Source organism: Carettochelys insculpta, chromosome 30 (genome assembly GCF_033958435.1).
Source record: "Carettochelys insculpta isolate YL-2023 chromosome 30, ASM3395843v1, whole genome shotgun sequence".
NCBI classification, from domain to species: Eukaryota; Metazoa; Chordata; order Testudines; family Carettochelyidae; genus Carettochelys; species Carettochelys insculpta.
The window spans coordinates 7,697,018-7,725,010 of NC_134166.1; the positions used below are offsets into that span (position 1 = coordinate 7,697,018).

Below are 27,993 nucleotides of genomic sequence, written 5' to 3' on the forward strand. Positions count from 1 at the left end.
CACCCACACCCACACCACAGGGACAGCCTTCCCAGCACACAAAACCCCTCAGACACACTCACCCCTACACACACACAACCCTTGCAGTCACGCCCTCCCCTACACACACTCACACACACACACACAACTCCACAGTAACACCCTCTTCGAACCACACATCCACCTCCCCAAAGTAACACGCACCCTGCGGTCGCACCCGGCCCTACACACACACACTGGCAGCTCCTCCACACGCCACGACTCACTGCCGCTCTCCCGCGCCCGGGGCCGCCTCCATTTCCCGACAGCCCCGCGCGGCGCGTACCGAGGGGCCAGGCCGGGTTCCCCGTGCGGGCCGGGCCGCCATGGAGCGCTTCGTGCGGAGCCGCCGGGCCGCCCTGCAGGTACTGCGCGGAGCGGGGCGGGGCGGGGCGGGATGGGGCGGGGCTGCGGAGGGCCGGGCCGGGCCTGGGGGCGCGCGGGCTGAGGGGGGGGCGGCCAAGGAGGAACTTTCCCTCACTGCTCCCCGAACCCCCATTCCCTGCTGTGCCCCCCCCCCCAACCACCCCGTCTGGGCTGCCCCTCCTGTGGCCCGCCCACAGCTCCCCCCGGCCTCCACAGCATCGCTGTGCCTCAGCCCCCCCACCACTTTCCTCTAGGGGCCCCTTTGTCCCCCAGCGCTCCCCCCCACTCCACCCCCCTCTTTGTTCAAGGGTCCCCTTTGTCCCCCAGCGCTCCCCCCCACTCCACCCCACCCCTTTCCTCTAGGGTCCCTTTTGTCCTCCCCAACACTTCCCCACAACTGCCCCCCCACTGTGCCCCACCCCTTTTCTCTAGGGTCGCCCTGGCCCCCAGTACTCCCCCACTACTGTCCCCCACTGTGCCCCACAGTCCTTTCATTTAGGGTCTTCTTTGTCTCCCAACACTCCCTGTCTGCTGCTCCCCATTGCTCCTCACCCTTTTCCTCTAGGATCCCCTTTGCGCTCTACTACTCCCGCACTGTGACCCCCAGCCCTTTCCTCTAGGGTCCCCTTTATCCCCCAACAGTCCTTGCCTGCTGCTCCCCACTGTGCCCCTCCCCTTTGTTCTAGGGTCCCCGTTGCTCCCCACCACTCCCCGACCACTGCCCCCATTGCATTCCCTCCCTTTGTTCTAGGGTTCCCTTTGCTCCCCAACCACTCCCCCATCCATCCGTGGTGGTCCTCCATGCCTTTCCCAGCCCCCCAGTCACCCTTCAGCCTCTTCCACCTCAGAAACCCCATAATCCCCTCAGTCCCCCCACATTCTGGCTCCTGGATCCAGGCTGAGATGACCACCCCGGTTCACTGTAGGCTGCCTACTTGTCTGACCACCCAGGAGAGATTCAAATGCTGCCTGGCTGATTAGCAGCAGACCTGCTGCTAGGTGAGTGTTTCTGTAGGTGGTACACATTCACTCATGTGCCTTGGTGCACATATAAAAATTATTCTGCCCAAGGATAGAAAAGATTAGAGGGAATGTTTGTGTCCTGGCTCTACAGGGATGGTCACCAGTGGGCTGATGTAGACCTACCCCTAGCTCCACGGGGTCAAAGGGCTATATTAAGCAGGTGATAGTGACAAGGTTGTGTGGACACAGCCTTATCACTAAAGGTCAGCATGTGTGACTGGTGGCACTTTTGCCCACAAAATACTTCCATCCCCAGTGAGGGGATTTCGCTTTGTTGGCAGCAGAGCACTCCCACTGATGAAGCAGTGTTCACACTTTCACTTGCCACAGCAAAACTTCGTTGTTCGGGGAGGAAGGAGAGGGTTGAACACTTTGAATGACACAGTTTTGTCAATCAAGTGCTAGTGTAGACATACCCTAGGACAGTGTTTCTCAAATTTAAACCATTTGCACTTCGGCCTTATCAGCGTGTCCCCTTTCCCAGTGCCGTGCCAGTGCTTATCTCCTCATTTTTAGTCGTTTATTCTCTGCTGCATATCCTTTAAATACTTTTGCGTACCTGCTACACATACCACACTTTGGGAAACACTGGGTGTCTGGGATCAAACTATTTTGAGTTTGGTATTGGGGCTGAAAACAGCACTTAGCCACATCTATTGAACAGGTTGAACCTCTCTAATCTGGCACCCTCAGCCCCTGACGGGTGCCAAACAAGAGAATTTGCCAGACTATAGCTGCGTCTACACGTGCACGCTACTTCGAAGTAGCGGCGCCAACTTCGAAATAGCGCCCGTCACGGCTACAGGTGTTGGGCGCTATTTCGAAGTTAACTTCGACGTTAGGCGGCAAGACGTCGAAGTCGCTAACCCCATGAGGGGATGGGAATAGCGCCCTACTTCGAAGTTGAACGTCGAAGTAGGGCACGTGTAGCCGATCCGCGTCCCGCAACATCGAAATAGTGGGGTCCGCCATGGTGGCCATCAGCTGAGGGGTTGAGAGACGCTCTCTCTCCAGCCCCTGCGGGGCTCTATGGTCACCATGTGCAGCAGCCCTTAGCCCAGGGCTTCTGGCTGCTGCTGCTGCAGCCGGGGATCCATGCTACATTCACAGGGTCTGCAACCAGTTGTTGGCTCTGCGGATCTTGTGGTGTTTAGTGCAACTGTGTCTGGGAGGGGCCCTTTAAGGGAGCGGCTTGCTGTTGAGTCCGCCCTGTGACCCTGTCTGCAGCTGTTCCTGGCACTCTTATTTCGATGTGTGCTAATTTGGCGTGTAGACGTTCCCTTGCAGTGCCTATTTCGATATGGGGCTGCCCAACGTTTAAGTTGAACGTCGACGTTGCCAGCCCTGGAGGACGTGTAGACGTTATTTATCGAAATAGACTATTTCGATGTCGCTACATCGAAATAAGCTATTTCGATGTAGCGTGCACGTGTAGACGTAGCCTATGGGAGGTCAGTATTGTCCGGCAGCATGATCAATGCTCCCACTGCTTACTGGGCTCAGGGAAGACATTTAGGGGTAAATTACGCTAAATAACAGGACAGAACACAGAGAGCCAGGACTGGTGACTGGAAACAAACTTTATGGAACCATGGGGCAACTTGATCACACTCATGATAAATGGTCATGCTGCTAACTAAAATCATGCCAAATTATGCATGTTGCCAGAAAGTTCCGGATTAGAGAGGTTCAACCTGTAGCTAATCTCTCCTGCTCCAGGAGAGTTAGAGACTCAGGCTTGCATCTTCCAAGGATCTTTATGGGGTGTTTGACTCCCAAATCCCACTAATTTTCAGTGAATGGCATGCACCAAACTCTTTTATTCCCTGTAGGAATTAATTATTTTGTTAGTCTTTAAAGTGCTACATGACTGCATTTTTGTTTTGATAGAAGACAGACTAACACAGCTATCTCTCTGTTCCTGTAAGAATGTCAGCCTAAGGTTGTTTGTCACTTGGATGCTGGATTTTTAGGATGTGTGGGTTATATTTATATAATGCCTGCTGGCTGAAGCACCCAAAGAACCTGTGACAGCTAAAATCATGGGTGAATTAGAGTCAAATTTAATCAAGATGTGCCTTTATCTCTTTTTAATAAGAAATATATCTGCACTCTACTTGAAATCATAAATTTTCCAGTGGCATCTGGTTCTGGTGTTTCATTCTGCTGGGCTCTGATTCTACCATCAAGCTAGTGTTTTGTTTTGGCGTTAGTTTTGAACTGGCTGTTACATATGGTGGATCCATATTAATTTCTTTTATCTGTGGGACCTGATGAAAACAGGCTCATGTTGTGGAAACAAAGAGGCTGGTGTTTAGTGTGTATGGACAGCGTGTGTCAGAACTGGATGCACAAAATGACCTCTCTTTTCCTGGCCCGCTTTAGGGAGAAACTGTTGCTTTCATTTCTGTAGCATTCTCAGTTTTGCTGTGATGCACAATGCTAAAATGAATGTTACAGTGTTGAAATAAGAAGTGTGGAAACAGAGGTGGTAAAGCCCTATTAGATTTTAGCATTGACTAGTCTGTAGTGTAGACTTCTTTCCAGGAATGAAGTAGATCTTGGCTGTGATTCTGAAAAGCTACATTTCAGAAATTATGGTGCTCCTCTAATTTGAAAATCAGCAAAGCTCTAGCTTGTTTATTTTCGTGTGATCTCTGCCCAGGCTATAAACTCATGGTAAGGGGAAAGTTGAGTGTCAGATCTGAGCTTTCTCTGCACTGTTAATCTAGAGAGAATTTTTCTTTAGCAACAGGCTAGGGCAGCCCCACCAACTTGTAAGTGTATGAGAGCACAGCTCTGTGTAATTTGGAGCTTTCTGACGTGAACAAAATAACGAAAAAATGCACTTGTGGTTGACACGTGCATGTGAGTCAGGAAACATGGTTTCTATTCCTGTCACAGCCATCTCCTGGGAGCTTGGACAAGTCTTTGAGACTCAGTTTCCGCATCTGTACCAGGACCATGGGGGTGGAATGTTTCACATCACATATATTTGGCACAACTTTTTCAGGGAGGGTTAGCATCGAGTGTGAGCACTGATGGTTATGCTCAGAAAGGATCCCATGGATGAAGAGAGGCCAATCAAGAGAGGTAGGAAGTGACTGGGCCATCCTTTAGGGATCCATTCTGGTCTCAGAGCCTCACTTGTCTTTTCAAGGCCTATTATTTTCTATCTTTGCTTATGTAGAATAAGTTAGTAAGGCTGCGATATGCAATAAATCTGTCATCGCTGGCCTCTGAAAGGCCTCTGAAGTATTTGATGATGATACATTTGAGAATCTAATGCAGGATTCAAAGGCAAACAAGAAGTCCTGTAGCACCTTATAGACTAACAGATATTTTGGAGCGTAAGATTTCATGGGCAAAGACCCACTTCATCTGCCTCTGATGAAGTGGGTCTTTGCCCACGAAAGCTTACGCTCCAAAATATCTGTTAGTCTATAAGGTGCTACAGGACTTCTTGTTGTTCTCGAAGATACAGACTAACACGGCTCCCTCTCTGGTACTTGATTCAAAGGCAGATTTTTTTTACTGGAAGTGTTGTGATTAGAGTGCCACTGTTGGATAGATGCTGGAGCAGATTTCAGATAAGGAAATACAAATGAAAGATTGCCTGCCTTTAAAATAAAGTGTGTTTCTTCCCATCTCCCCCAGTGTGCTAAAATTCAAGTGAAGGCAACAGTTCTACACAGACAGGTTCATATGGGGTATAATTGCCCTGTGTTTCATGGCCCTGAGTTTTGATTAATTTTATGGTCATGATAATTCTTCTGCCGTGAGCTCCTCTGTCTCTCTGTGTCTGGAAAATGTCATTTGTCTGATTTGGTCAAGGGATAAAAATAATGAAAGCCCCGGAACCTGATAGCATGCTATGACAGGTCTGTCAGAGGTGTTCTAATGTATGCTATGGAGAATTAGGTCATTCAGCTAGCTGCAGGCCATGGTAATATCACTGTGCTTGAGGAGCAAAGAGAGACAGAAAAGATAGAAGAGGCTTGGCTATTTTGATCTTGTGTACTATCTGATTTAAATTGCATTTCTCCTCTAATAATCTTAAATTTCCTAACCAGAGCACATAATGCTGTCATGTTTCTGTGCACTGACACTTTGTTATGGTAAGGAAATTATAGATGAGTATTTTTATGCAAGCAATTATTTGAGGGGAGACATGAGCTAGTCAGCTGCTGGTAATAGTTTTAATCCCCCTCTGCACAGGGGGGTGAAAATATTTTTTTTTTTTAATTTTAATCGCCTTGTCATTTCAAACTTTCCTGTTTGTCAGCTAATCCCCAACTTTGATTGTTCTTTCTCAAAACCCTCCTCGGTTCTTAATTAAAAAAAAAATTACACGCAAAGCTAATGCAATGATGTATCCTGTTACTAAAACTTAGTATTATTGTTTGTAGTATGGTAATGTTCTGAAGCTCCAGCTGAGATTAGGACCCCATTAAGCCAGCCAGGAAAAAAAAACAAAACACTTATGTGGACAGAAACTGAGAAGCCAGTAGAATCTGACAATCCTGTCCTTGGACAATAGAAAATAATGTCTCCTGGATCACACACAGAGCCCAGATAGCCCACAGGTTGCCCGTCACTGGTTTACATCTAAACAGACAAAACATGGGAGGAGTAGAAGAATACTATCCCCACTTTGCAGATGGAGAAACTGAGATGGGGAATGATTTTTAAGTGACCTTCCAAGAACCCAGATCTCCTGAGTCCCAGTCTAATGCCTTAGCCACAAGATCAACCTCAACCTTCCTCCTTGCAGTTACAAAGTGCTATGAAGAATGATCTCCACTTTTCCTAGAGTTTCTCGCACAGTAAAAGGGACGAGTTAGCATCCTGGTGTCTTACCCATTCCAAGAGCAATTCCTCTTTCCCTAGTGTTGTGTGTGTATTGAATGCTGATGTCACCACAAGATTATGGGCAGCTAGTGTTTCCTTTGGTGTTTGCCTACAAGGGCATTATGATCAGCAGATGCACAAGGGACTCTTGAATGGGTGCTAGAACTCAGCACAATTTGTCTGGACAAACGGCTTGTCCCTGGAGGTGCCACTTGGGGTGATCCCACAGTTGGTGCCTCTTACCTAGTGACATTTTTGGGAGAAGGGTAGGACCACTTGATGGTGAGGCAGGCATACCTCTCCTCCTGTCCCATGGAGGTTCTCCTGAAGGACAGTCTTGCGGCCTTTCTATATTGTGTCTCGAAGACAGGAGTGTTTGTGAGCCAGACACGGAAATTGGAGAAGATCCAGAGAAAAACAAAAAGAATGATTAAAGGTCTAGAGAACATGAGCTGTGAGGGAAGACAGAAAGAATTGGACTTGTTTAGTTTAGAAAAGAGAAGATTACAAGGGGACGTGATAGTGGTTTACAAGTAGCTAAAAGAAGGTTAGAAGGAGGAAGAAGAAAAATTGTTCTCCTTGGCCTCTGAGAATAGGGCAAGAAGCAATGGGCTTAAACTGCAGCAAGGGAGGGTTAGGTGGGGCATTAGGAAAAACTTCCTAACTATCAGGGTGATTAAACACTGGAATAAATTGCCTAGGGAGGTTGTGGAATCTCCATCACTGGAGATATTTAAGAGCAGGTTAGACAGATGTCTATCAGGGGTGGTCTCGATGCTGCTTGGTCCTGCCATGAGGGCAGGGAACTGGATTCAATGACCTCTTGAGGTCCCTTCCCATTCCAGTGTTTTATGAGTCTATGAAAGGTGACAATATACAGACCTACCTCCCTGTGCTGTGGTGAGGACCATGCAAGGGAGGGCTGGGACACTGACTCCCAAAGGGTAGGACTTTACTTTTCCTTTCTCTTTCCCCTGCTGCCTGGCAGCATTGTCCATGCTGCTCACCAACAGGCCTGCTCCTCTGCGCTGGGTAGCAGAAGGACTGAGGCCTTGCCTAACCAGAGTTTTTAGCCACTGTGTATTACATTGTGGTCTCCTGCCTTGGGTCTGATTCTCCTTTGCTCTGCACCCTGTGCAGTCACTGACACCAGTGCAGGTTTTGCTATGGGATATTTGTCAGTCAAAATGCAAATGGGGAAGAGATTTAAAGGAATAGTCTTCTTCAGTGCATAAATGACATCATGTATCATCATTGTCATCACCAACCATGGACTCAGTGCCCATTGGTGTCCAATGCCTCTCTCACTGTTTCCTTCCATCTTTCCATCCAGTGCAGAGTGGCTTAGTTTCTGTGGATTAGCTCCGCACCAATCTACTGTATCATCTACCCATTCTCTGTGGGATCTGCCCAGCCTATCTGAACCATCCATTATATTGAATACCAGGGTCTTGACTTTTCGTTCATCGTTTGTTCTGCAGATATGCCCGAATAGCTGTAACTTCATTGTATAACCTCCACGTGAGAAATACATTTCCTGGACACTACAGTACAAATCAAGGATGGCCTGATCGGTATCACCCTCTACCAGAAACCTACTGATCACTATACTTACCTACACGCTTCTAGCTTCCATCCTGCACGCATAACTAGATCCATTGTTTACAGTCAAGCCCTTAGGTACAATCGCATTTGCTTTGATCCTACTGACAGAGACCAAAAACTACAATATTTTTACCAAATATTCATAAGCCCGAATTACCCACCAGGAGAAATAAAAAAAAAACAATTGACAGGGCCAGACAAATACCCAGAGACCAACTACTCCAAGATAGACCCAAAAAAGCCAAGAATAGAACACCACTGGTCATTACCTACAGCCCCCAGCTCAAACCACTGCAATGCATTATTAAAGACCTAACAACCTATCCTTAATCAGGATGCCACACCCCAGAAGGCCCCAGGAAACAGGCCTGTTCTCTCCTACAGGCAACTTCCCAACCTTGTGAGGATTCTCACCCACAACCACAGTCTTAGAACTTTTCCTTGCAACAAAGCCTGCTGCCAGCTTTGTCCACATATCTATTCTGGAGATACCATCACTGGACTTAACCAGTTTATTCACAGAATCATGGGCACATTCTCATGTTCCTCAGCTAACATCATATATGTCATCATGTGCCAACAGTGCCCAGATGCTTTGTATATTGGACAGACTTCAAACTCTCTTAGACAAAGAGTTAATGGGCACAAAACAGCCATAAAAACACCTCTGATCCACAAACCAGTCAGCCAGCATTTTAATGGAGTGGGCCATTCTGTTAATGACTTAAAAGTTTGCATCTTACTGCAGAGGAATTTTCACAACAGTCTTGAAAGAGAGGTTGCTGAACTCTCTTTTATATTCAAATTCGACACATTAACATGTGGTTTGAACTGGGATGAGAATTTTCTGGGTCACTATAGGGGCTTTTTTTGCATACTTGGCTTAATCTAATTCTTGACTCCCCACCGCCACTTCTGCCTCTCTACTCTCTGATTGCTCACCTTGATAATTTTTTTCTGATTCATCAACCTTCATTACTCTTTTTGGTTCTCTGCCTTAAATATTGAGTCTGTTCTGCTATGGCTATGATCTGAAGAAGTGGGTCTGTCCCACGAAAGCTCACCTAATAAATCATTTTGTTAATCTTCAAAGTGCTACTTGACTGCTTTTTTGTTTTGATAGTATATAGACTAGCACGGCTTTCTCTCTGTTAGTACTTCTGCAGTAGGATTTCTTGTGGCTGTATCTTCCTATATAATTCCTCATTGGTAACCTTCTGCATCCATCCTATTCGCAGGATCTTTCTGTAACAACTATGATGGGTGTTTATGCCTTCCTCTGAAGCATCAGCAATGGGCCACACCTGGTGCTGGGACACTGGATAGCATGGGCCGCTGCTCGGACGTGGCACCAAGAATCCTGTATCTTAGAGGCCCGGCTGGAGGTTGTAGTTCATGTATTCAGAGTCTGGAAGGAATGTCCCTTGCTGGGCATATCTCAGTTCCCTGCCAGGAATGCCACCTTGATCCCTCCTGTTCTCTGCCTGTGGCAGAGGTTTGTCTCCTGAGAGCTGAAGTGTTTTTGTTTAGTCTTTGGGTTCTTGGGGTGGCTGGGTGTATTGTGTTGTACCAGACTACAGGTGATTTCTTCCAACCTTAAACTCCTATGAAGCTTTAAAAAAAAAAGCAGCATGTGTTCTTGTTTCTAAGTGCCCCAGCATATATCGTTTTACTCTAGGGAGCTGCCTTTGCCTCGTGTTAACATAAATTATCACTCAGCTGCTAGCACCTCATTTTCTGTCTCATAAATTCCACTGAGGTGGTCTTGGTTACCAAAAGCAAATGGACCCGCCAATGTGCCTGGACAGGACTCCTTCAGACCAGGCTGGAAGGAACAAGTTCAAAACCAAAGGGCCCTCACAGACAGCTCCTCCAGCTGCCCCATCTCACTGATGGGAGTGGGGCATACCCTGCTCTGCCGGCATATGCAGCAGCAGGGCCTGAAGAGGACAGGTGTCGGTAATAGGTCCCTGGCCATTGATCAAATCTACCACACTGCTGAATCAATGTAGTGCAGTGCTTTGGGCAGACTGTGCGAGGAATGACCGAGGCTTATACAATGCGCACACTGCATCGTGTAAAGCGTTGTTTATGTCTACACTAGGGCTTGGCATCAGGCTAACTACTCCAGTGGCTAGAAGCTGCACCAGTCATAAAGCTTCAGTGGTGAGGTGTAACTGAACTGCTGACCTGGTGTTCTAGAGACCAAACAGAACAGAGAGAGGGGTGTATGTGTGGGGAGCCAGGACAAAAAGCTGCTCTCTCCTGGCCTGACAGAGTCTGCCGGCTGCAGAGAAGTGCTGGCAGAGTGACTGCAGGTGGGTGTTCTTCTAGAATCACTGTTGGTTTGGTCTGTGTGAAGTGTGTGGCTTGTGGAGTGCAGTCTGTATGTGCCAGGTGTGTTGTCACATTGGCCGATGCTGTTCGTGTGCGGCTTGGTCAGTCACAAAAATACGTCTGCTATGTTGGGTCAGGCTCATGGGGAGTCGGCCTGCAAATTAACACTGGCTGCAGGCTGGGTGGGAGAGGATGCACATTCTCTTTGCACTGCAGGAGAAAAGATGACACTACCTACCTGAGCATCAGCATGGTCCAGTGGGAGAGCATGTTGACCTTTGCCTCAGCAGTCCTTGGTTCTACCTTGGGATATTAAGTTCCGTTCAATTGGTTAATGAGTTAACTAATTAAACAGGGGTACATGTTGGCTGGGCAGCTGGGGAGGCTGCTCCAGCTGGGCAGTCGTGGTTCGCCTGCTGTGGACACAGGCTGCTCCAGCCTGTACTGGTTGCACTTTAACATTCTGAGTTCTACCTCTAGCTTTGCCACTGAGCGGCTGTGGGAGCCTGGGCAAATCACATTTCCTACTCCCTGGCCCAGTTTCCCCTTCCGCCCTTTCTCTTTTGTCTACTTAGGCTGTAAGCAGGAATCGTCTTGGTGTATGGTGCCTGTCCCAGTGGGCTCCAGTTTCAATGCAGACCTCTGTAGGCACTGCTGTCAGTTACGCAGGTCACTGCCATAGCTTGGAATGGTGGGTCTGTGCCCTTCCATCGTTGGACCTCTTCAAAAAGAAGCAGACCCTCTCCAGTGCCCTGCTGTGTCAACTTCCCCTTCCCCTAACAGTTTTGAACTCAAAAGATGAATGCAGCATCTGGGATAACAAGTCTCATGTTCTGTTGGTTTGAATGAATCAGACCTTGACTCAGTTCCTCATCAGCAGACTCTGCTGTCACTACATGTCTGCACCATTGACATTTTCTATTTACAGCTGCAGAAGTAGCTCAGCTGTGAACTTTTTTCTTTTCTTTCCCAGCTAGAAAAAATAACCAGCTGTGTCGCGTAAATTAGGAAGCCAGGGGCTCAGACCCCGTCTGGCAACTCCAATCCCGGTAGCATCTGAGCGCCTCTAGTGTAACTGTCCTCACACAGCCCCACTGTGATGCACGGCAGGGCCGTTATCCCATTTGTATGTAGGAAACTGAGGCACTGGGCAACAATGGGGAAAAGGTGCAAAATCCCCTAAGTGATTTGTTCGGGTTTGGTGGGTTTGGACTCTTTAACGCGAAGGTCATTTTTGAAAAGGGGAATTAGGCTCCTATAGTCACTTAGGTGCTTCTGAAAATGTTCTGCTGAATGATTTGTGCAAGGAAGATGGAGGCAAAGGACAGAATTGAACCCACAATGCCCAAGCCCTAGCCTGATACTTTAACTACTCCATCATCCTTCTTTTTGTTTGCCTGCTCAGTGGTCTGTCTCCCACAGAGGCCATAACCAGCTGCTTTAAAGGCAGCTCCAAGCCAATTGTACAGTGGGCAGCTGCGGAATAACTTGCTTGTAAGGGAATTTTCTTCCTGACACCTTCACTTAGGGTGTGTATACTCAGCAAAGTTATTTTGGAATAACAAGCAGTATTCTGGAATAACTTGGTGAACATCTACACAGAAAAACCGCTATTCTGAAATAATTTTGAATTCTGTAAGCCTCATTCTACAAGAATAGATATTTTCCTGTATACACAGGGAACAGGAGCTATTTCGAAATAAGCTATAGTGCTTCCAAAGGCTGTAAACCGAAATAGACTGTATTGTATGTGGATGCTATATTTCAGGATAGCTGAGCTCTGTTTCAATACTTATTTTGTGTGGATGCACTATTTCGTGATAAGGTATTCTGGAAAAATCTCTTCTGGAATAGCTGATTCCGAAATAACGCTGCTGTGTAGACAAAGCCTTAGTGATTAGCATATGCCATGACGTAGGGAAGGCTTATTTCTCTTCCAATCTTTTCTTTAATTCTACCTAAAGTAGCTTTGAAGGCCTTCTTTAACTGTGTAAACATCTGACAAAGTGGGTCGTTGCCCATGAAAGCTTATACTTCAATAAATCTGTGTCTTAACAAAACAGAAAAGCAGTCATGTAGCACTTTAAAGACTAACAAAATAATTTATTAGGCCTAATCATCTAATAATAATCACCTATTTCCAGTACAGCACTATCTCCAGATCTGAAAAAGTGGATCTACACCACGAAAGTTCATCACCTAATAAATTATTTTGTTAGTCTTTAAAGTGCGACATGACTGCTTTTTTGTTTTTTCCAATAAATCTGTTAGTCTGTAAGGTGCCATAGGATTTCCCGTTCTCTTGTGGATACAGACTAACCCCTCTGATACTTTTTACCTGTATTAAAGTCCAGCCTTTGTGTATCTGACTAAGCAGTTGGCCTTGCTGAAATCATATGACAGTAAGCCCCACAGGCGGGGGTGTACTGTCTGAAAATAAAACCATTTCCTTTCCACTATCTGTAACTGCCTGCCTTTTGCTGAATAATGTCCCCTTGTTCTTGTGCTCTGGGAAGATAACCTCGCGGGGCAGGGGAGGGTGTCCAAGTTCTCTTCTCTCCATCATCTGCTCTCTTACGTACTCTGTGATGTGACCTCTCATATGTTGCTTCTGGAAAGTAAACAATCGCTGCCTTTTCAATCTGGATGTTTTCCCATAGGGCCCTCTCTGGCAATCTCCTCCTGGAGATAGCAGGCCCAGAATTGAATCCAGTGTGCAGGAAAGGCATACTTTTGCTGTTATGTTGATTGCATTCCCAGGATTTTGCACTGAGATATGCCTGGTAGTTATACAGGTGAGTTAGTGCTGACTAGGATGAAGCAACTCTCCTAGGGCCATATACGGTAAGCCCTCGAGATGCGCGCAATCAGGTTGCATGTATCTCCGATTAACGTGACTGCTGCCCTGACAGGAGTGGGAAACCACTTCTGTCAGGAGTGGCAGCCGGGAGTCAGGCTGCCATCCCTGACAAGAGCAGTTTCCCGGGCCCTGGAGTGGTGTGGAGCTGGGAACCAGGTGGCAGTGTGGCTCCTGGCTCCCTGAGCCAGGAAACTGAGCAAGGCAGCAGCCCAGGTTTTTTTCCTGGCTTCCCTCCACTGGCTGGAGCCAGGAATCTGACCAAGGCTGCTGCTCTGGTCAGTTTCCCCTCTCTGCAAGTGGAGGGGAGCCAGGAGCCAGGCTTCTGCCTGGTTCCCAGCGCCCCACTTGTGGGACCTGGGAAACTGACCAACAGGCCCCATGTAACAATAGGGTTTACTGTAGTTTATAGAACTGGAAGGGACCTTGAGAGGTCATCAAGTCCAGTCCCCTGCACTGTTAGAAGGCCCTATCACCATCCCTAACAGATTTTTTTTAACCTGCCTCAGACCCTTGAAAGGCCCTTTCAAGGGCTGAGCTCACAATGTTGGGTTTACAAGGCCAATGCTTTTACCACTGAGCTATCCTTCCCCTCGTGGTGGAACGGTCATTGAGTCTAGGCAGGATATCTTTGTACAAAATACACGCTTGCCCAACCAGAAGGAATGGGCTGGATGCAGATGTTACTGGGTGAGGTTCTGGGATTGCTGGCAGGTAGCATATCAAACTAGATGATCAGAACCGTCTCATAAAATCTAGGTGTTGATGAATGTGCTGCTTGTATTATTTAGATGGAGTGATGATTTAATCCCCCCTGCCCCCAAATCCATTTTGATGCCAGTGTGTCTCTTCCGTTTCTAATGGCTCAGCCCCATCATGTTGATTTAATGGGTTTGGAGGAATGAGTGGACCATCACTGCACTTCCCAGTGAGCGCTGAGGTAATTAGTTTTGAAAAGGCTGTACATGTGCCTCTCCAAGGCCGTTGAGTGCCTTTTAGTGCAAATGGCTTGTGCATATCTCTGGGATGTTGTTTTCTTTCCTCCCTGGGGCCATTTGCTGCTGTTGTGCATGCTTGCCCACCGGGTAACACAGCTCTTAACTCTGCTCCATAAATGCATTATCCCCGCCTTGCTTATCTAAAGTGCTTGGCCGGCCAGCACCCAGCCCATCGAACCTGGTGCTGATTGTGGCCTCCTGTTCTCTCGCTGGTAACTGGGAAACCGATGCTGCTTCTCAGCACCTGTGGGGACGGGCAAATAGCTTTCCGGGAGCTGCTGCAATTCTGCCTTGTTTGCTGTCTGACAAGGAGAGCGGCCGTTTGCTTTTGCAAATACCAGAAGCTTAATTGGTAAGCAATCACCAAGGCCTGGTAGTTTCCTGGCTAGTTTTTTGTAAGTTTCAGTATTTTTAAGAAAAGGCCAGTGTAGAGACCAGAGTGGTGGAACTAGCTCAAACATTCACACTCAGGTCTGATTCACGTTGAACCTCAGACAACTTGGGCTCAGTTCTCCATTGATCTAGCACTTCATGCAGCCACGTGCGCCGGGGCAAACAAACTTTTTAGGTTGGACCCCACTTTTCATCCCTACAGTTAGCAGGGTCCTTCCAACTTGTCTAATGTCATCCAGACTGATGGAAATTTTGGCTATGTTCACATGAAAAATAAAAACTCTTTTGGCACATGTAAGAAAGTCTGTGACATGTATAAATGTGAATACAGAGACACACAAACAGTAACATATTTCAATGTTTTTAATGATGGGTGAGCCTGAGACCCAGCAGCTGATCATGCTGTGTCCCCCTTCTGAAATTTCATGCCCACCCCCGAGGGGATCCGGCCCTCACCTTTTGCAGCCCTGACTCAACGCTATTGTACAGCTGTTGCAAATGAGTGCAGAGCAAAGAGAGAATCATGAGCCTTAGTTTTAAACTCCCTCTTTCTGTCCTCTCCGTTTTCCTTGCATCTGAACTTCTGCCTGCAGTGAGAGGAGCCTTCCCACGTGCAGTGGTCTAAACGCGTGTTTCCCAAAGTGTGGTCTGTGGCCCAGTACCAATCCTTGGAAGAAGAAAAATACCGATCTATAGAAAATACATACAAATTATCACCGTGTGCTATTATTATTGTGAATAAATAATAAATAGTGAACATTTATTCATTTTTATTTTTTTTAAATATGTGTTTGTATTTTTGGGCTGCAAATAAAGGTACTGGAAAAAAAATTGGGTCCCAGCTGTATAAAGCTTGGGAAACCCTGGTCTAAACTGAGGATAACACCACTGAATCCAGGGGAGTTACAGAGGAGTAAAAGTGTTGTGGAAGGAAAATTGGGCCCAAAGCTTGTTCTTGTGGCTCTCTTTACTCGTCTTTCTCCCCCTGCGTCCTCTGCCCATGTTTTGGAACCTAGGAGAATTGATAGCAGCTAAAATTTTGAGGGTCTCTCTGTCAAGTCAGCAGGCTGCTGATTCACTTATGGGCCTGCTGTATTAGGAACACGCACCGCTGACATCCATCCACCCGTGGGGTTTTCTGTTGTTGTTGTAGGCTCCCAGAAAATTTTCCTTTTGCTTGGCAGATCCCAGATGTTTAACTCCCTCTCAAACCACAGAGCAGCCCTTTCTCGGCACACTGACCCACTGTGAGCACAGAGCAAAGCAATCTTCTGGGGAACTGACCCGCATGTATCAGCCTTCTCTGTGCTATGGGACAATATTGTGTTGTAACTTTATTTTATTGGCACCAAGTTTCAGGGCTGAGTGTGGGACCCAGGAGTCCTGATATTCAGTCCCCTGCTCTGAGCACAAGTGCGAACGCCCTCAAAGAGCCCAGGAGTCCTGGCTCCCAGTCTCCAGCTCTAGCCATTGAACGATGCTGCTGGCAGGTGAAGGGATGCGAGTAGAAAGCATTCATGCAGCTCCTTCTTGCTGTGTTCCCAAAATGATTGCATTTCTTTGTCAGTTTCATTCTGGGTCGGGCTGGTCGCTGGGGTGCTGACAGCCCTGGGATGCATCTCAAAACACTGTCAGCCTATAAGTCTGGGGGAGTCCGTAAGCAAGATCTGAGTCCTACGGGAGCTCTACAGAGAGTGCTGGGCTGGTGTGTCTATAATTAGTTGAATATCTCCTTATATGGGCTTCTCTAACCCAGAGGCATCCAATCACAGTGACCTTTGGAGCATCTTGGCACCACAGAGTCCAAAAGGAGTTTTTAGGGAGAGCAGCTTTGGTGCTAGCTGGGTCTCGCCCATCTGCTCTTAACCTTCAGAAGCCATGATCGCACTGTTCTCTCTGTTCACCCCACCTACTTCTCTCCTCTTCTTCATGTTCATTTAACGCATGGAGGAGAATGCGGCAGGCTGTGGCTACCTGTCTGGGTCAGGCATATGTTCTGGGGTAATCAAGGTCAAGTGTAGTGTTGAATTGTCCAGCACAGGGATCAGCAAACCTTCTGTGGCAGAGTGACCTTTTGATGCCAGTGGACGGTCTAAGTGCCAGTGATACTTTTTAAAGTCACTGATAGTTCTACTTACAACAGGTTCATTAATAGATAAAGTTGCAGAGCATTACCATTTACGTGGTGGTGGATAGCATGGCTTTGAACAGCATGGGGGAGGAGGGTCGGGGCTGAGCTCCTGTCTCATGTACTGATGAAAATTGGCTCGCATGTCACTCTTGGCATGCATGCCAGGGGTTGCTGACCCCTCATTTAGCAGATAAACTTGGGAGCCTCAGGTTCTTAAGCCAGCAGAAGTTCGAGCTAAGCCTTCCTGGGTCATGTAGGGAGGAAGCAGGCCAGAACACCCTGCCATGCTCATCTGGCCCACAGTACAGCTGCAGTGTTTTCATTCTGAATCAGCACTTGGGAGGAAGCAGGGTTCCTCCTAATTTTTTCTGTCCATGTGCAGAATAAATTTTATATGCACCAAGGCATGTGCACCACCAATAGAATCACATGCTGCCAGCTATGGGTGCTCTGCTAATCAGCTGGGTGGTATCTGAATTTCTCCTGGGCGGCTGCCCAAATGCTCAGCTCACAGGAACACCAGGAGTGAGCCTTTTCCATGTGCAAGTGGACTTGTGCCTGGCTCTCCTGCGATTCAAACCCTCCTGTCTCTTGGCAGGAGCACATCCAGCACAGCCAGGAAGTTCACGTGGTGCTGGGGAACGAGGCCTGTGATCTGGACTCCATGGTGTCGGCGCTTGTCCTGGCTTATTACTTGGCAGAGGTGAGTGCTGCCCTGAGATGTGGCTCTGCTGTGGAGCTCTGCTTTGGCCGGGTGGAATTGATTGGCTTGGGAGGAAAGGGGATCCCTTTGTGCTAGGGGAGACACATGGGAAACTTGGGGTGGGGACCATGCAGCACAGAGATCAATGCACTCTAGAGCTGCTGTGTGGGGTCTGGACTCCTGTCTGCCAGGCACTCTGTAGCCAAGGCCTGCTACTAACTAGCCTTCTGGATTGCTGCATTCTCCTGCAGACCTCTCTGGAGTCCAAGGCAGCATTTGTCCCTGTGCTGAACATCCCCCGCTCAGAGTTCCCGCTGCGCACGGAAAGCACCTTCCTCCTGCAGGAGCAGCGGATCCCTGACAGCTGCCTAATCTTCCGGGATGAGATCGATCTGCATGCGCTGCACCGGGCTGGTCTCCTCTCCTTGACACTGGTCGACCACCACATCCTGCCAAGGCAAGCAGAGAGGCAGTGCAGGGGATTTGGGAAATGTGTGTGTTTGGGGGTGGGGGGGAGTGATCTAAACCTGGCTCTGCCACTGAGATACAGGGTGACCTTGGGCAAGTCACATCCCATCCTGTGCCTCAGTTTCCCCTTCAGCAAAATGAGGCTACTGATACCTTTGAAAGTGCTTCAAGATCTGTGGATGGAACGTGTGATACGGCAGCTAGGTGTTGTTATTAGATCACTGTTGAGGGAGATCTGGGGGCTCCAGGCAGGATGGAGGGCGGAATTAATGACTGGCGAATGAGGACCTTATTTGTATTGTGGTAGAGTCTTGGCGCAGGACCGTGTTGTGTCAGGTGCTGTATAGACACAGAAGAGAAGGATGGCCTCTGTCCCAACGAGCTTGCAATCAAAGTAGATTAAATTGCTTAGCCTTGTAAACAGAGGAAGTGTCTTGTCCATGGAGTGGGCGGCCTCATTGCTGGATCATGCAAGACAGGTGCACAAAGGCAGGTGGGGAATCATAGAATCCTAGGGCTGGAAGAGACCTCAGGAGGTCATTGAGTCCAACCCCGTGCCCAAAGCAGGATCAACCCCAACTAAATCATCCCAACCAGGGTTTTGACAAGCCAGGACTTAAAAACCTCTAGGGATGGAGATTTCACCACCTCCAAGGTAACCTGTTCCAGTGCTTCACCAACCTCCTGGGGAAATAGTCTTTCCTATATCCATCCTAGTCCTCTCCTTGTGTAACTTCAGACCATTGCTCCTTGTTCTGCCATCCGTCACCACTGAGAACAGCCTCTCTCCATCTTTGTAATCTCCCTTCAGGAAGTTGAAGGCTGCTATCAAATCACTCCTCACACTTCTGCAAACAAAATAAGCCTAAACCCCTCAACTTCCTCTAGTAGGGGACCGTGGGGAACACTGAGAAGTGAACGATTTGTTTTAAAATATCTCTAATCTTGCTGTCAGCTCATGTCTCCTGGGCACTTGGGAAGGGATGGGCCTTTCTCTGGGACAGCAGTGAAGACAGGGACAGTTCTCTGCTCCTGGGATCCACGTGGGACAAGGCACAGAGGGCTCTTACCCATCAGAGCAGGTCTGATGTCCAGACCAGCTCAGAAAACCTTCATGAGCCTAGGGATGAGTTTGGAGACCTGTTGTTCTGGATGGGTCTAGAGATACAAGCCACAGCTTCCCCACAGCTGCTGTGTGCTCCTGGGAACCCAAACACAGTGGCATTCTCCTTTTGCTTTCTACACATGGGCCTGCCACATTTTCAAGTCCAGGGCCTTGTCACCTCTTCGCCCCATTCCTAGGCCACCCTCAGCCTGCACATGCGCCATGCATTGTCTCCCCACTACACTGATACCTCACCCTCCTCCCTGTTGTCATACCATCCTTTTCCTGCTCAGGGGCTGACGATCTCCTTCCCTCACTGTAGCACTACCTTCAGCCCAGCTCCTTTGTGTGTTGGTGTATTTATAGTGTCAAGGAAATAATCCCTCCCCCATTGTCCTTTTTGGTGGGGGTAAGGGGTGTGAAGAGAGACCAGGAGTGGGAGAATTTTCCATCCAGCCAAAGGGCAGTGCTGTAAATGCATAAAATGCCCACAAGGGTGCACGCTAATGCCCTGCAATGCCCTGGCATGGGAGGTGGGACCAGAAGGACAGGATCCATCTTGGGGGTGGCTCCATTGACCAAAGGGAGATGTTGTGGAGACAAATGCCGGGGGATAAAGCCGGGGCTTGTCCCAGCCGGCGCCCCTCTCCAGCATGGGACGTTCTCATGGCACAGCCACTCACTTCCCTGCCTCACCTGCCCAGCGGAGACGTATCTCTGGAGAAGGCTGTGATCGAGGTGATGGACCATCGGCCCCTGGAGAGGGAGCCTCGGTGCAGAGTCACTGCAGAGCTGGTGGGCTCCTGTGCCACGCTGGTGACGGAGAGGATCACGCAGGGCCCGGTGGAGCTGTTGGACAGACAGACGGCTGCGCTGCTGCATGGTGAGGGCACTGCTCGCCAGCCTTCATGCCTAGGGAGGGGTGTAGCATCCTAGGGTGGAAACTCTCACTCACAAATACCAGGCTCATGCTCAGGCTGTATCCTGCTGGCTGTAAAAGCAACCCCTAAGCAGCGTTATGCTCAGCATGGCTGTGTCTGTGCTAAAACAGGAAGCGGCAAACCCTGGACTCCTCCAAGGCCAGTCTGTGGTGGCATTGCTTTGCCAAAGCATCTGTCAAGACCCGGAGGCTTGAACTCCCAAGCTCATGTCTCTGTTACTGTGAGATCACAGGCTATGTATGGGTTTCTGTGTTCTCGTGGCTTGGCTCACAGCCCCTGTGTTTCTGTTCAACTGTTGCTCCCCTTGCTTTAAAGCTACGATACTTCTGGATTGTGTCAATATGACTCCAGAGGCTGGCAAAGTGACCCCCAAGGATGCAAAGTATGTGGCCTTGCTGGAATCCAAGTTCCCAGACCTGCCGGCGAGGAGCACCCTGTTTGAGGCTCTGCAGGCAGCCAAATTCGATGTGTCAGGTACTGGCTTTTCATGGATTGATCAGGGATTAGATGGGGAGGGGAGGGGCTACATCTAGCTTGTGTAGCTGAAGGCACTAAATTAGATGAGTGTCAGAATTCATGACTCCACCTAGCAGTGGCCGGAGACCTGTGTGTGTGAACCCTGTCCAGCCTCTTGGGGGTTTCAAAACCCGAAGCTAGTCTGCACTCCCCTGGCAGTGACGGTCCCTCTTCATTCTCGTTTCTCCAGGGCTCACGACGGATCAGATGCTGCGCAAGGACCTTAAAGCGCTGTCGAGCGACAGGCTGGTTCTTGCTATCAGTGCTGTGTATGTGATGCTGGAGGTAAGGATCAATGTGGCATGGGGAAACTGAGGCGCAGGGAGGTGAAGTGGCTTGCCCCACGCCACGGAGGGGAGTCAGTGTTGGAGCTGAGACTAGAGCCTGGTGTGAAAGCAGCTGTGTATCTGTACACGTTTCCATTTAAATGTTACCACTGTGGAGGTGGGTTGAAGCTGTTCCTGCAGGGAAAGCACTGGACTGGGAGCTAGGACTCCTGGGTTCTATTCCTAGGTCTGCCAGTAAAGCCAGGGTAATGCCTCTACCTTGCACAGCAGTGGTGAGGCTTTTTTCTCTCTGCACAGTACTTACCAGCACACTATCTGAGCACCTCCCCACAGGCAGTGCTGTTATCCCCATTGTACAGGTGGGAAACTGAGGCACTGAGCAGGGAGACTTGCCCAAGGTCACCCGACAGGCCAGTGGCTGAGTGGGGGACAGAACCCAGGTTTCCTGCGTACAAGTCTGTCACACTGTACACTCCATCAGTGTTTCTTAAACTTTTTGAGACCACAGAACACCAAACAATAACAGTTTATGCAGCTCACCTATTAAAAAGAAAAAAAAATGGGGGTCAGACCAAAGAAAACACAAACAGCAACATGTACAGCAAAACCAAAATGAAGTCACTTAATCAGTGTCATAGGACTGAAGAAGTAACATTTGTATCTGGTTTTAATAACAAGCTATAGACCATCAGTGTGTTTTTCCAAACACTTGCGTCACACCTGTGAGTTGTTCACAGAACACCAGTGTTCCAAGGAACATAGTTTAAGAAACACTGTCTGCTACCCCACTTGCTTACCACATAACCGTCACTGCCCCAGGCAGACTACAACGTAAACACATGGAGAGACAAGTGGATGGTGGTGGGGGAGGAGAACAGGGTGCTAAGAGAAGCAGGAGCTGGCACCGTTACCCACCGTCTCATCTGATCGTGTGCCTGTGTGGTCCAAACTCTGATATCAATCGCTGTCCTTGCCTAGGCCTTCCTGCAGCGGCCTGGCTTGCAGCAGGAGCTGTGCGCCTTTTGCCAGCGGCACGGCTACGGTGGGCTGGTAGTCATGACGATATCCTTCGACGAGCAGAACAAGCCATTCCGGCAGCTGGCGGTATACAGCCAGCAAGCAGCGGTGCGGACAGCGGTGAGCATCATTGGGGTGTGCCACCTGCCTGGCGTCTGCTCACAGATGCTGCAGGGTATTCCAGAGCCTCGTGTCCTCCCTCTGTGGCCTGTCCTGGCATCCCATGGTATAACAAACTCAGGGCATTGTGAGCATGTCTACACTACAGAGTTATTCTGGAATAGCCTATTCTGGAGTTACTAGTCCAAAATAAGCTCTTCCGGAATAATGCATCCACACTTCAGGGGAGCCCCAAAATAAACAAAACTGATTCCAAAATAGTGCGTCCACACACAACAGACCTACTTTGGATTAGAGCCCCTGGAAGCACGTAAAAGATAAGCATTAGCAGTGTTCTGTGTCTACACAGAAGTGTTATTTGGAAATAAGCTATTCCAGACATAGTCCCTGTTCCCTGTCTGTACAGCCCCTGTTCCGAAATACCTATTTCAGAATAGGCCCCATTCCTCGTAGAATGAGGTTTACAGGATTTGAAATAAAATCTGTAAATGCTCGCAGTTACCTCAGAATAGCAGATATTAGTCCGAAATAACTTTGCTGTGTAGACACACCCTGTGATTCCTGTCTCCAAGCGCCAGATCCCCTGCTTGGGCCTGATCGTGCACCACATTTAAACAGGGGCTTAACTTCAGTCATACAGAATTCTAGGAGTGGCAGGGACCTCAAGAGGATTAAGTCTGATCTAGACCATCTCTGATGGGTTTGTCTAACCGTCTCTTAAAAATCACCAGTGATGGAGATCCCAGAACCTCCCTGGGCAGTTTATTCCAGCGCTTAACCCCGCTGACAGTCCTAAAGCTTTTCCTAACATCCAGCCTTATTTGGTGTGATTTAAAAGTGCTGGCTCGGATCCCAGCTGCCTTGCTGTTGTAGTGGCCCATTGCCCTAGTTTGGTCATCATTTGACTTCTGGTAGTCTCTGCCACCAAAGCTGCTCCTCCCTGCTGCCCCCATCTTAGCAACCTCCAAAAAATGGCGCGCGGGAAGGTTAGTTGCTTCTGCAAAGAACCAGATTTACTCCTGCTGCAATGGGCCAGAATGTGCCAGGGTTTGGGAGCCAAAGCGTGGGACCTGAGGCCAGGCCTACGCTAGACCTTAAAGTCGATTTGCAGTGACACAGTTCCAACTACGGCAACGGCGTAGCTGAAATCCATGTTTCTACGATCAACTTACCTGGCTGTCCTCACTGAGGGAGGTTGACAGGAGAAACTCCCATTCACCTTCCTTACGCCTCGCGATATTGAGGAGTACAGGGGTCGACTGTTGACCCCGACAGTTCGATTTCATGTGTCCCCACTAGGTGTACAAAATCAAACCCTAGAAGATCGACCTTGATTGGGTAGCGAAGACATACCCGAAGGGTTTTGTTTGTCCAACATCATAAAACAAGGGAGCTGGCTGTAGGACAAGCCCCTGCAGGGGTCTCCGACTCTCTGGGTGCTCCTGGCCTTGTGCATTCCCAGGCCAGCCCTAGTCTCCCTGTAGTAAGGTGTGTGGAGCTGTAGTCTTCCTTAAAGGGCCAGCATACTCTTCATCTTCCCCCAAAACAGAAGAAAAGCCTTAATGTGCAGGTCAGCATCTGCCCAGCTGAGATGCTTCTGAGTGGAGTCCAGACACAATCCATCTTGGGCTCTTACAGCGCCAGGTGCTACAGAAATCCCAGAGGGGACTGATGTTTCCAGCACCCTGCGTTCCTCAGAGGCTCTGCCCTGGTGAAGCCAGCCCCTCGCTCTTTGCTGCAGTGCTGGCTGGGTGCGAGGGGATTTACGTGGTGGTGGTCCGTCTCAGTACCTTCCCCAGCAGGTGACCCTCCGCCTCCCACCCCTGCCCTGCTGCAGCCTCCATGTGGCTCAGCAGCGTGCGGGAGCCCTATTTCTGAAACACCTGCCCAAGTGCCATGCTAACTCGGGCCCCAGGTGCACAAGCTGCTCCAGCCCCTCCTGTGGTGGTCTGGTCCCAGCACCTCCTGCCCCAGATTCCTGCTAGCCTGCCTGGCATGCTGAGCTCTCAGCGGCGCTGTGGCCCACCCGACTGGAAGTAAAACCTCCCCTCCCTTCGGTGGGTGTTTCTAGCACTCCGTGAATCCCCCCGCAGCTGATCCCTCTAGGGCTCAGCACCATGTCCCTGGCCCTGCAGAGCTTGTTCAGCCATGGTCGCTCCAGTAGCCAGAGGGACAGCTTCTGAGCTGCGCCAGCCTGGCTGGTCTCCCTTCAGCTCCAAGTCTGTCCCCCCAGCGCAGCAGCTCGCGTGCCTGCAGTTGGCTTCAGTGCTTTCCAGAGCCTGGTGAGGAGAATGCGCATGGGGGGGTTGTTTACTCCCTCCAGCCAGCCGTGCAGCAGCCCCCCCGCCCCATCATCACTCATTAACCACGGTCAAAGGTTTAAAGCTACCGGACGGATCGCAGGCTAACACCCAGGTGGGTCAGAAATCACAGCTGCCTGGGTGACTGAGTGGGAGACAGCGGCCTTGGGAGGTAAGCGGCTCCTTTTCCCATGCCCACCACCAGCTCTGCTCCAAGAATTCCCCCCCTTGTGATCCTTCCCCAACGGGCACCCTGAGCATCTCCCGCACCAGCGCTTTGCCATCCCAGGCTGAATCTAGAGACAGGGCTGGGAGAATACATTAGAACCCAGGTTATCTCTTCCCCTGCTACCCCGCCCTGATCCCCGCCTGCCAGCTGTTGTCCGCTGATTTGCCTCCTTCTGCAGCGCCAGACCTGGAGCTTTCACGTCTTCAGTGTGCGTCTTGTTTACCCCGGCCATGACTGTGTTGTCTGGGTGACATGATACCCCCTTTCCGAGGCCGGGGGGTGCACATGCCTTTTCTCTTGTTTGCTGCTTCCCGGGCACAGGAGACTTTCATTCTGATGCCAGCTGCTCTACTAAGCACAGCTTTATTGGAGTTCATGGGCCCAATCCTCAGCTGGTGTAAATCAGCCATAGTGCCATTGGATTCTAGGGTGAGTTCCCTGGTTGCAGTAAGTCCATTGCGGCACCATTGGAGTCCCTGGGCCTGATCCTCAGCAGGTGTAAATTAGTGTTACTCTCTTTGGACATGCCAGCTGACACCAGATGAGGGTCTGGCCCACTGTCCTGCAGACTGAGCAGCTTCCTTGCTGTATTCAAGCTCGGACAGTGCAACCGTGGGGTAAGACGGCCCTGGCTGGGAGCACTGAATGCAGGGATCCCAGCTCTGGGCTCTGCTCACACCCCAGGGCTACAGCTGGCCTTGCAGGGGTGCTACAGCAGCCAGCATAGGGTGAAGTAGAATGGGGCGACCTTTCAGGATCCAATCAGGCTGGGGCAAGCTCTGTTTAATTCCCTCTCCGCTCAAATTGTCTAACTCCTAAATCAGAGGAGCTGCACTGTTTTACACCCCCGGGGGATCTGCCCTGCATGTGTGCAGGTAACACAGTCAGGTCCTAAGTGGTGGAAGTGGAAACAGAAGAGGAAGAGATTGGGTCGGGCCCAGGGGAGGTCAGCCCAGGACAGACTGAGGGTGAGCCTCCCTTATGGCTGTGCTGTCACTTCTTGAGTGTCACGATCCCCTTTCTCTGACTCCTGATGGCAGGTTCGCCATTTGGCAGGGTCCCAGCCCTAGCCGGCTCTTCACCCCGTCGTGTTTCTGTCCCCACTAGGTGTGCAGCGTTCTGGAGCACGCTAACAACCCCTTCCTGGACCTCTCCCCTCTGGGGAGCCACTACCCCAACATCTGTGCCTACCACCAAGGCAACACAATTGCATCACGTAAGAAAGTCCTCCCGATCCTTAAAGACTTCCTCAGGGAGCAGGGTGGGTCAGCTGGCCCCATGCACCCCTCAGACAAGGAGTCCCATGGCACCATGAGACTGGAGCCGAAAGACTCCTCTGCTGGCTGTGGCGAAAGCGACAAGACCCCAGAGGACTTGGACGTGGCTGGAGAAGGGGCCTCAGAGGATGAACCAGGGGGCAGGAGAGATCCCACCAGGTGCCCCAGGCTCAGCGACGCGCTGTTGGAGGATGATGCTCTGCTGCCTCCCACCCCTATGAACAGCCTGGTGGACGAGTGCCCACTGGACAGGGGGCTCCCCAAGTTGTCAGCAGAGGCCGTCTTCGAGAGATTCAGCCACATCACGGTGGTGCGCCCCTCCGCCAGTGGCAGCCCTGCCAAGAAGTGACGCCGGGGCCAGGACTCACACGGGTTTCAGGGAAGTGACGGCCATCCTGGCACTGTGGGAGGAGACAGGCAGCCTCTTGCCATGTGTGGCTGAGCTGCGTCCATCTGTCTTGTTGGGACGGGGTCTTTCTCACTTAGCAATTAAAGCCAGATGCAGTGCTGTTGCTGGGGGCTTTGGAACTGACTGGGCAACTCCTTCCCCAGTAGGGAACTTCATCGCAAAGCCAAACCGAAATGCCAGCAGCGTGGCATCTCCCCCACCCTCCACGCCAACGCAGAGCACAGCTGCACTGACAAGGCACCATGGATTTGAGCTTGGCTGGACTGTGCTCACCTGCACTGTCTCCATCACAGTAATGTCTTTAAACCCTGCACTGGTGCAGTGCAGCTCGCCTGGCCATGCCAGAGGTCACAGGCTGGTGTGTGTGTTTTGTGGAATACTGCCCAGCTCCCAGCAGCTCCTGAGTCCCATTGCACAAAGATGATCCCTGGGCTCCCCTTTCTGTGGGTCCGTCCCTGTTGGTCAGCTGGCATCGCGAGCATGAGAGCACAGCCCCACTTCTTGGACCCTGGCTGGATTTGGCTGGTGTCTTTGTTTCTACCCAGAATTCCATTCTGGGAACAGCAATAAAGTAAAGGACTGTCTCTCCCTTCTTCCCTCCCCAGTCCACATGGTTGTGCCATCTGCTATCCTCCGAGCTGTCGGGCCTGCCCATGTACCAGCCAGACGTAAGGAAAGCTCTTCCTTCCTCACATCACTGTTACCTGTGGTCATAAGTGTCCGGTCCCTGTGGAACCCTGGCTGGGAGCTTTGGGAGCTGCCATGTGAGGCAGTGAATTCCCACCTTCAGGAGAGGTGGGAAGAGGATTCTGTGGATTGGTTCTTAAAGCTGGGCCATGGAAATGAACTGTGAGAGGGGCCAGCACAGACAGCTTGGGGATCCTGTTAGCCTGGGTGCCAGCAGCTCTATCGGGAGGAGTCAGGGGCTCTCCCTGTTAGACTGATGGGTCCAGCCCAGCTCTCGGGGTAGGGGCCTGAGGTGTCTTCCCATTAGCCCAGCTGGGATGGGTGCACAAGAAGGAAGGAGCCAGTCCTGGAGCCCCAGCTGAGTTTGCAGGGCTCACAGCGAGGAACAACTCCTTGATGCACGTGAACTGGGTGTGTTTGCTGCCAGAGTCCTGGGCTGCTGGAGAACAGAGCTGCCCTTGCCTTGGCCTGGTCTGTCCTGCAGCAGGGAAGTGGAGGGTACAGAACGCACCAGTACATCTTTTTCTCCTGAGGGGACTGGCAGGTCAGCTTGACTCATTTTGACTGGCCAAACCAGCTGTGTTAGTGCAACGGCTCACCTTCCTGGGGCACATCCGGTCCCTTGACTTGCCCTTTTCACTGTGCCCCTTTGAAACTATCTGTTAATCTTTGCGGGTCTGAACGTGGTGAGCTACAACTTTTTGGGAGGGGACTGTTCCATAAACTATCAATTTCAGGTACAGTTTTGTGTTTACGATTCCATGGGCTGGCAATTCAGAAAGCTCAGGTCCTTGTCTATGTGGGAAATTTGCACCAAGTCAACTTAAATCGGTTTTCAAACCAATATAGTTAGAGTGCACACCCCTGTGCGGGCTCTGCTTTCAGCTTGGAGGAGGAGGGGCTCGTTATTCCAGTTTAATTTCAAACTGTTCCCAATTGACATCGTCAGCCACTCGTAACTGAAATCATTTTCCAGATGGGCCATATTGTATGTTGGCTTAAATTCACACCTTAGATTTACACCAGCGTGAAGGCCTCACGCAGCCAAAGCTCTAAATGCCCTCACCAGCTTCCATTGTCCTCAGCAGGGGAGGGGTGGGAGAGTCCCCATTGTTCTCACCAGATGGGGTGGCAGATGAGCTCTTTAAACTGGTCCCGAAGGAATATGGTGTCCCATTTTATTTCGGTACCTTCATGGGGACTGAGCCCTCCTGCAAACCTGCCCCGGGGGCCTTGACTCTGTCTGCACATCAATGTTAAGCAGCTAAGGGACCTAAATTACAGGTTGGTACCAAGAACAACAAGAAGTCCTGTGGCACCTTATAGACTAACAGCTATTTTGGAGCATAAGCTTT

The 27,993-nt window shown here is 50.0% G+C and overlaps 2 protein-coding genes across 3 annotated transcripts in view; one reads left to right on the plus strand and one right to left on the minus strand.

The window, feature by feature from the left end:
- The window catches only part of MINDY1 (MINDY lysine 48 deubiquitinase 1), a 29,066-nt gene extending 28,660 nt beyond the window's left edge, over positions 1–406 (minus strand). The window contains exon 1 of one of the 2 annotated variants that reach the window (XM_074981328.1): positions 305–406. The gene's annotated coding sequence lies outside the window, so the exon portion shown is untranslated. Of the gene's footprint in view, positions 1–245 lie in introns of both variants that reach the window. The other variant, XM_074981329.1, reaches the window with a different exon arrangement.
- On the plus strand, positions 253–27,966 carry PRUNE1 (prune exopolyphosphatase 1). Its single transcript, XM_074981334.1, has 8 exons — positions 253–383; positions 17,178–17,282; positions 17,534–17,739; positions 19,560–19,738; positions 20,112–20,270; positions 20,503–20,597; positions 21,578–21,736; positions 25,373–27,966. The coding sequence occupies exons 1-8, from the start codon at positions 345–347 to the stop codon at positions 25,889–25,891; spliced, it is 1,461 nt and encodes a 486-aa protein (XP_074837435.1). The 5' UTR covers positions 253–344; the 3' UTR covers positions 25,892–27,966.
- The last annotated feature ends 27 nt before the right edge of the window (positions 27,967–27,993 follow it).